Genomic DNA, 9432 nt, shown 5'->3' on the forward strand with positions numbered 1-9432 from the left:
TTCAAACCCGTGAACTGGTCGGGTCGGAGAATGTAGTTCTCTCGTTTACCGATGTTACGTGGTGTTTATTTAACGTAAAGATCACCAGGAATGTTCCGTTTTTACTTAAAAAGATCGACAGGGACACTACACTAAACCCATATGAAAACTATGCCTTTCAGAAAGGCAGATTTTTTTTTTTTTTTTGCAAGATGAAGCGTTCAGTATGGTTGATAGAGACATCAATTTTGAGATCGTTGTCCCGAAAAACATTTAAAATGTTAAGCGAATTAGCGTTTCGGTACAAAGGAATCGGAATAATGAACCGGAATCAATCAAAGAACACGAATAGCTTTCTAAGTAATACGAATGCCGTTTCGCTCTTTCCTGGGGATATTACTGGATTCCGTGCGACGTTAAAAGCCTATTAATTTTTACACAAAATTTCAATGAAGAACCGAGGAGAACACAAACCGAAAAGCAGAACAGGATAAATCGCCCCGCGGCTCAGAGCGCAGCCCCAGCAGAAGCCCAGACGGCCAGGCCGGGCACAGGGAGCGATGCCCCTTGGCAAGAGAGCCCCACTGCTCCCCGGCCGGAGGGGCTGGCTCCCACCCCTGTGCCAGCGAATCCTCGGCCCGACTCTGCCCGGACGTCCCGCGGTCACCGTGTGACGGGCCTCGCTGCGACGCTGCTGCCTCTCGGCGAGGTGCTGGGGCCCCGCGGTTTTCGCTGTCGGCTTCCAGGGGGTGCGGACGGCTGGGGAGCAGGCCCCACCTAGGGGGACCAGCAGGTCCCTGTGCGCCGCGCACCCTGAGCTGGAAGAGGCTGGGGTCCCCGCTCTGCTCCCCATCCTCGTGGGAGGCAGCGCCTGCCCTGCTTCGGGACGCGCATGGCCCAAGGTCCCCGGCAGCCACGTCCCTGCCTGGGTGACAATGGCCATCAACCCAGGGCTGAAGGGAACGTGGGCCTTCTCTGCGGCTGCGTGCGCCCCACACACGGGCTGACGCTGTCCACTTTCCGTGGCCAGTTCTCACACACGCACGGACGCACTCACCATGAGGAAGGTCACCTGCCAGTGTGGCCACCGGCTGGGCCGCGGGGGCCCTGTGCTCAGCGAGGCAGGTCCCTCAGAGGCAGACGCTGCACGGTGTCACTTCCACGTGGGAAGGTGGTGGGGACGAGTCAGCCGAGGGCACACGCTTCCACTGCTGAGTCCCGGGGCCTCGCGTACAGCGTGGTGACGCAGCCAACAGCGCTGTCGCCTACTTGGGAGTGCTGAGAGAGCCCTCCGGGTTTCCCGTATGGTCCCCTCAGTCAAGCGCCACAGAGGCCCTGGAGCCCCCATGTCAGTAAGGACCGGGGGCCCCTGCATTTCTGGTCTTTCTGGGCTGCGAGCGGGCACCGCAGGAGCGGCAGGCAGCTCACCCCTCAGGGGCCAGTGGAGGTCAAGCAGGGAACCCGGGCTTGGGGACACATCGGCCAGTGATGCCATGATGTCACTCTATCACCCTGTTGGGAGGCGTCAGAGGAAGTCACCTAGGACAGACTTACACACGAGCCAGTCTCTCGGCAGCGGACCCAGGTCCAGATTTCAACTCCTAACGGCAGCCGGACGCGCTCAGGCTGAGACAACCGGAGTCCGCCCACAGCACAGCGGCGGAGGCGTTGGCGCCATTTATAAAGCGGCCACCCCGGGGGCGTCTAGCTGAGCGATTATGACCGTAACGGAAACACGAAAAAAGAGGAATTCTGAGCAAAGGGAGAGACGGGTAAAGAACACGATGGAAAGATTTAAACCTGAACACGCAGCGACGCCGCGAAAATTCCAGAGTGCGGAAACCACTCGTGGGCATGGACCCCAGAGACCCGGACACCTGCGCGTGGCGGCCCCGAAGGCCGGCCCGGAGGCCCTTCTCGCGGTGAGCAGGCGAGGAACCTGCCGGGTGACAGCGTCGTCATTGTCACACCCCCAGGAACTTGGATCAGTCTCGAGGGCATCGTGCTGAGTGGAAACAGACAAAAAAGCCAAAGCCACCCGAGTGTTCGGCTCCATCCTCCCCGGACCCCGCCCCCGGCCGGAACCTGGCGGCGGTGCTGGTGACGGTGCAGTCACCTCGGGCCATCGCGGGCTTGGCCACCTCACGATGCCCGAGGCGTCAGTGGCATTAGCTTCACGTCATCGTCACATCCATTTAAAGTGGGACTTAGGCCCAGACTAAAGCATGTTTAAAAACGCCTTTTACCTGTGGCTTCATTACAGAAGAAACAGAAAGCTCGTGGAGGGCCCGCCCTTTCACTTAAGACGTTGCGTTCTTAGCCAAGTCTGCATCTCTGAGCCCTCGTTTAAACACTGGCAAAGTGGAATATTTATCTCTTCGACTTGTTGGCTAAACAAATTAATGGTGGTTTTCTCTTCCAAACATTTATGTGTCTACCAAGTTCTTTCTCTAGCTAACTGCTCGGCGAGTTCCCCAGGACACAGATAGGTCACCTGTTGGGAGAGACGCGTAGCTTTAACGCTAGGCGGTGGTCGCCGGCTGCTGTCAGCTCCCTGGACCCTCGGCAGGTCCCCGTCCCTGAGGCGGCCACTGGTATTTTCTTCCCCGTTTTACAGATGAGGAGACTGAGTCTCAGACGGGCAGGGGACCCGTGGGCGACGGCATGCCGCGGACAGGCCTGGGGTTCGAGCAGGCAGGAGGCTCCATGGCTCTGCTGTCTGCCGTATCACACGTGTCCTCTTTGACGGGGCACTGTGCACATCAACGGCTGTCCTCCTTCGCTAGTCTGTGAAAGCTCTCTTAAAAATGGGCCCCTGGCTGAGAGATATCAGTGCTTGGGAAGTTGGGGTGATAAAGTTAAGCAGACAGGGGTGGCGGCCGTGGAGGAGCACGGCGGGTGGCACGCAGGAAACCGTACCCCGACTGGCACAGCCCCCCCAGAGCGATGCACGTGAGGGGACACGCGGTCATCCCTCAGGCACGCGGTCACTCCCCAGGCACGCGGTCACCCCCCAGGCACACGGTCACCCCCCGAGCATGTGGTCACTCCCTGGGCACATGGTCACCCCCGGGCATGTGGTCACCCCCCAGGCATGCAGTCGCTCCCCAGACACGCGGTCACCCCCCGGGCATGTGGTCACCCCCTGGGCTCGCGGTTACCCCCCCAGGCATGTGGTCACCCCCCGGGCACGTGGTCACTCCCCGGACACGCGGTCACTCCTCGGGCATGCAGTCACCCCCCGGGCACACGGTCACCCCCCGGGCACGTGGTCACCCCCTGGACATGCTCCCGGTGGCTCGCCGAGGCCGTTCATGAACGAGGGATTCGCACTCAGGCGAGCCCCCTGCAGAGCTACCTGCAAGCTTATGGCAGATCAGGAAAGCACAGAAAACGACCAACGTCACTTGCACTTTCGACACGGGAAGATGCCAGAACGTTCTTTGCCAGAGTTCTCAATTTCGACAATAATGTCCTTATTTAATGATAATTTTGAGTTATCACACCCCCTTATGTCGGTGTACACAAGTTTCAGATTTTTTCTTGTGCTCGAATGATTGTGTATCATCCATGCCAAGGAACGTCCCAAACGGTGACACATAACCCGACACTGGACTGGAGAAAACAGAACATTCTGGAAACCAAGAGTTGGCTCCAGGAAGTGGATCACGGAAAAGCCACCAGCCTCACGTCAGCTGCGGCTCGTGCTGGGCGCTCTGTCGTGGGCCAGGCCTGCCACCCTTCTGAGACCCCCACCCAGTAAGAAAGACATTTGCAGTGTCCTGGCTCTGTCGGGTGTGAGCCCGGAAGCAAGGAAGTTCGCGAGATGCTTCACGTACACACGTCATGTCAACTAAACGCGCTAATCTGCTCGGGTCCCATGCAAAGATAATTTTGCTTTTAAGAAATAATGAATTCGATCTGCTCCTCAAAGAACGGACACAGGCAGATGTGACCTGCATCCGAGAACTTCCATTTTCTTAGTGGATGAGCTGTTCGTTCGGTGGCTGTGGTTTCCCCCCGTTTCTTCTCTGAGAGAGGGACCTGACTCACGGTGGGTTTGAAAGATTTCTTCACTCCGTCTTGTGAACAGAGACACCGTCGCTATTTTTAAAATTCTGACTCTAAAACCCAGACTGATTTATTACGCGATCGCACTCAGACAAATGTGACAAGACGCCCAGAAGAAAGGACTTTTAGGGTCTCTTCTAGGGGAACTATTTCAGATAGGCTTCTCTATTTGCTTTCAAGATACAAATCTCACTCTGCTGCCCTGTTAGGGCGACTCATTGAATGCAACGCTCACGGCCGATTTAATGGACTGTTTGCCAAGAAAAGCCAATATGTAAACCTCTTGAAGTTCGTTAGGCAATGACAGTGGGTGTTATTTATACGTACGTGTGGCATTTGCTAGTTCACTTAAGTTCTCGACAGGCCGGTCAAGAGGAGGCTTTGTCGTTTATGAGTGGTATCACGTGTGGGTCCAGAAGCCGACCCGGTTCCGCCCCCGGCGGCCTGCTCCGTCCCCCTGACGTCCATGCCCGCCCCTCCCCAGGGACAGTGCTGGAGAAAACGTTTTTAAAATTTCATCTGGCCTCTTCCAGCTCAGGGTGCGTGGCACACAGGGTCCCCACTTGCTCACGTGCCCCATGTCTCTGCTCCCCATCCTCGTGGGAGGCAGCGCCTGCCCTGCTTCGGGAAGCGCATGGCCCAAAGTCCCCGGCAGCCACGTCCTAATTAAGACGCTTAACATTTTTTCATTTCTGAATCGGTTGTTTTGGCTCAAACGTCCCTTCGGAATCATGACCGCCTGAGTCTGATCAGCTGACACCCCCCGTGACGGACTGCTACGTGAAGGGTGTGACCGTGTGGCCGAGGTGTTGGGGACGGCGTGTTCCGTCGAGCCTACCTGCCGACGTCGTCACGATTTCGGTGGTGTTTCGGAGGCCCATGAAGTCAAACTGGTAGAGCCGCCAGGACTTCTGGTCCGCCGCCTCCACCGAGCTTTTCCTCCATCGGTAAACCATCTCTTCCCTGGGGTAGCCATCTGCAACGAGAGCGGACGTCAGCGCGTGGACGCAGCTACGGCCATCCGGTCGGACGGGTAATGAGGTCACGCGACAGGGCTACGGTCTGGGGCCGACTTGTTCTCTAGCTTTTCTTGGACGCGTGGAACCTCCACACGGACTGACAAAGGCCGCCACGGGTGGGGGTCGGGTTGGTTTGTCCTGGAGGCCGCGGCTGAGGTTGACTGAGGCCGGAGGGCCCAGCCCGGTGCCCCTGGCCCCAGATGCTGAGACCGAGCCGCCCATAGCTGCCCGCCGCCCACCCTTCCCTGGAGTTAGCCCCCTGGCGTCAGCAAGGCAGGTGTAGTGAGGCGCCGGCCACCCCACAATCCCAGGGGTCGGCTGGCCTGGCTCTACCCTGACGTTAGGTCCAGTTCCGGTCAGCAAGCGCTGGCCATTACCGGTGACCAGCTTGCTAGTCACTCCAGGGAGCATGACGTCGAGGTGTTACTGCTGCCTGCGGCCTGTCGGCAGCCCGCCAGGGCTGGGGTCCCGGATGCGGGCTCAGCACCCCCCCAGCTGTGTGATGAGGGGACTGTGGCCCCCAAGCCTGAGGTTGGCCCGACGCCTGCTTCTTGGCGCTGGACCCCCTCCCAGTGGCGTCTGGGACCCCGTGAGGGCTCCGATGGGTCAGGGACAGACCGGGCACCCTCGCTCACCCATCGCCAGGCTCTGCGGAGTCAGCCCCATGGGGCACGTCCCACCCAGAGCAGGTCCTGGCCCCCGCTCAGGCCGACGCGTGACGGAGCAGCGTTCGGCTTGTGAACTTGTTGGACAGATTCGGTGCCACGAGCGGTAAGTGATCACGATCAATGGAAGCAGAGAATGTAAGAGACACTCAGCTCCGCCCCTGCCCGCGACGGGGCGGGGAGGCGGTGGCACTGGGTGGCAGTTATGAGGAACACGCCAGCACAGGCGTGCGGAGCTGGAAGCCCGCGCCCCGCATGTCGGAAGCCCCGAGGTCCGGAGCCACGCTGAGCACGGGTGCGTCTCAGCGAAAACCCAAAGTGCACGTGCGTGTGTGTCCACGTTTGCCTGCGTGTGCACGGGCAACACACGGGGTGAGCATGAGACGCGCTGGCCGAGGCTCATGCCGAGCAGGGTGCCACACACATTTAATGTACACACATGCACACTCACACATGTGCACACACATGTGGTTCTGGGGCAGACGTGGTGTGGACCCGCAGCCCACCGCCTGAGACATGTTTCCCGTGCGTGTCTGCCTTCTTACCACGGAAAACTCAAAACTAAAGGTAGACAAAATAGAACATTCTATTTGAGGAAATCGTGGGCCAAAATTTCAGCAATGGCGATACGGTCAAGACTCTTCTGGTTATAATGCTATTTATTGTAAGACCTAAGTTTGTCCGAAGGTCACAGTTCCGTGAGGAAGCTCAACCCTTGGATGCGGCTGTGCCTCTGGAGACCCGGCCCTCAGTCGCCCCACAGCGACATGGCCCAGCCCCGGAATGGACCCCGGGTCTGAGGTTTTTGGACGCCCCGTGATTTGGCCAGCCACGGTCACATTCCCCACACCCTGCAAACCGTAAACAACCCATCAGAGGTAAACGCAGAGGCACGCAAGAGACGCTTGCACTCGGCAGCAAGAAACGAGCGCGAAAAACTCTGAAGGTCAGGACACAAGACCACGGATCGGTCTGAGAAATGTAATTGTGGTTTCGGGGACATCTGCATCCCTGCGGTGGCAAGGGCCATCTGGAGACCAGTGCCCGAAGCGTCCCTCCGATGTTCGAGGCTCACGATGCCCACTGTGATTTGATGCCCAGCTTCCTCCTGTGGGGGCGACGCCACTGGCCTGACGACAGCCTTGAAGGGGGTCCCCCTTCCTCTGGGGGAACTCCCACGTTGTCACCTGTGTCACCGGAGGCGGCCTGACTGTCTGAGGCCTGCAGGTCACACGCGCTCACACCGCTGCTTCAGGGATGCACAGCGGAGATGTGGGTGGGGACAAAGCCACAGGAGAATCAGCCGCACCGCGTGGGGACCGACCAGAGCGGCTCCCGCGTGTCGCCTGCACAGCAGCATTTTCTGGGTGACAATTGCCTTCCCTCTCATGTCATAGTGGTCAGGGCACACAGCACCCTCAGGGTAGGTTAGGTGTGTACGCACACGCACGCATGCAGACACCACACGCCACATGCCACACACACGTGCTCACTCACACATGCACACACCGCACACACATGCACGTGTACAGTCACACACACACAAGCACACACATGCACATGCGCACACTCACACGCACCACACACACTCACACACACCCACATGCACATGTACACAGTCCTACTCACACGTGCTCAGTCGGCCACGCGGAGGAGCGGCGAGGATGTCGGGCTCCGGGGCTGGCGGCAAATAAACACACAAACCGCACTCGGGGTATCCCTCCGGATGCACCCCGTAAGGTGGGGTCTGGACCATTTCCCGCCACCCGTCAGACGTCAGAGAGGGACCGTGCCCTGGCTCCACGGCCCCCGCCCGGTGCCCCGTCCTCAGTGACAGCGACGCTGGCTCTGGTGACACGCGAGGGAACAGCCGTTGTCCCTACAGACCTGGGTTCGGCTGTGGCACGCGCTGGCATTCGCTTTAGAGGCATTCGGCGTGGATACGATCATTTCTCCATTCTGGGTGTGCCAGCTATATATAAAGTATCATTTATGTCTCTGAATTATTTCATGTAAAAGCTAAATTTTTAAAAACCCATCGCTCTTCACTATGCATTATAAAGGGGAGACAAGGTGACAAGATGGGACTCGGGCTGCAGACACTGTCTCTATGTCATTCATTCGACCTCATCTGTCTGTCTGTCTGAGTCAATGTCTCTGTCCCTTCCACTCGTCCGTTCTCTCTCCATTGATTCATCTGTCATCTGTCTGTCTGGCCACCTACCCTTCATCTATGATCCATCTACCCAGCGATGCATCTGTTACCTACCATCTTTTATATCTGCCTATCCATCCATTTATTATTTATCTATCAACTATCTTATCTATCATCTATCATCTATCTATCTTTCTATCTTATCTACGCATCAATTGAACCATCCATCTATTGATTCCTTCAGCTATCGATCCATCCAACTGTCCATCGATTTATCTTTCTGTCTGTCTCATACTGTAGCACGAATCACGCTGTATAATTTAAATGTTTCCTTTGTTCTCTGCTTAAATTCTCCCGTAATTCGAAAGGGAAGTTATTATTTATAATTTCATTTGACAAAATGATTATCCATAAGTGCTCATTGTCCTCATTTTTTTTGTAGCTACAAACACAAATTTAAACCACTCTAAGTGAGTCTGCCGTCAACATCTGCATAATACGCCATGCCTTGTTCTGGGCTGCTTATACTGTGTGTGAACTATAGTGTCACATTAGCAATTTTCATGTTTATCCAAAAGCTTTAGTCAAGCCCCCAATCAATGGCCTGCAATTTGCTATGCAAATACGTTTCCTGGGTCAGGTTGCGTTCGCATAGATAAATGATGAAGAAAATGCCGTAAATAAAAAGGTTCATGCAAAGTCCTGGAAGAGTTGTGTTGCCTAAACATTTGACGGGAAATAAACATTTAGTAGGAAATTATTAAGCTTAGCTTGTTAGTGTTTGTCCAGGAGGCGCAAGGTCGTCTTGAAATTTACATTTTTCCGGACACTGTAGAATTTGGTCATTGACTTATGATCGCTGTTCCCCAAACGTTCTGAACCAGCATCGCCCAAAGCGGGGACCTTGAGGGCTTCTGTGCACCCCACATCGTTTCACCCAGCGGCTGCTTTCCACAACGGCAGAGCAACGTTCGCTGTGTGCAAGGGCACCCCGAAGCCAGCGAGGGCACCCCGAAGCCAGCGAGGGCACCCCGAAGCCAGCGAGGCTGCATGGCATGCTGGTACTGCTGGGGTAACCGATGAGAGTCTTTTGATAAACTGATCAATTAATTTGATTGAAAAATGGCCACCAGTGAGGAAACACTTCCGAGACGACACAGCAAAGGACCTCTGCGAAGCCACTCCTTTGTGGTGGCTCTGAACCCAGGGAGCGGCTCGGCCACGGTAGCCATGGAAACCGGCAGCTCAGATGGTGACAGGCGGGGTCAGGAGGCGGAGTCCCCAGCGCTTCCACGTTTGGCAATGACAGACCGAAGAGTGACCCCGAGGTGTCCACGTCCGTGTCCCCGGGGCCCGGACATGTCATCACACGTGGGAAGGGCGCCTCGCCTGCCGTGTGGGCTCAGCGCAAACGCCGACCCCTGTCACAGGGCCTCGAGACGAGTGGTTGCCATGGCGGCCAAGCTCATGTCCCGGCCACGACACAGGTGGTCCCAGCGGGAGGTGCAGCCGCCGCCTCTTGACCGTGCAGAAGTCGGGGTGC

At 56.9% G+C, this 9432-nt stretch overlaps 1 protein-coding gene across 1 annotated transcript in view; it reads right to left on the reverse strand.

The window, feature by feature from the left end:
* Positions 1 to 9432, reverse strand: part of LOC105305788 (gamma-aminobutyric acid receptor subunit gamma-3) — a 75925-nt gene that overhangs the window by 8236 nt on the left and 58257 nt on the right. The window contains exon 6 of the mRNA XM_023523593.1: positions 4845 to 5026. Coding sequence (XP_023379361.1) covers positions 4845 to 5026 — 182 coding nt within the window. The remainder of the gene's footprint in view (positions 1 to 4844; positions 5027 to 9432) is intronic.

Source organism: Pteropus vampyrus, unplaced genomic scaffold, assembly GCF_000151845.1.
Source record: "Pteropus vampyrus isolate Shadow unplaced genomic scaffold, Pvam_2.0 Scaffold395, whole genome shotgun sequence".
Classification (NCBI taxonomy): domain Eukaryota; kingdom Metazoa; phylum Chordata; class Mammalia; order Chiroptera; family Pteropodidae; genus Pteropus; species Pteropus vampyrus.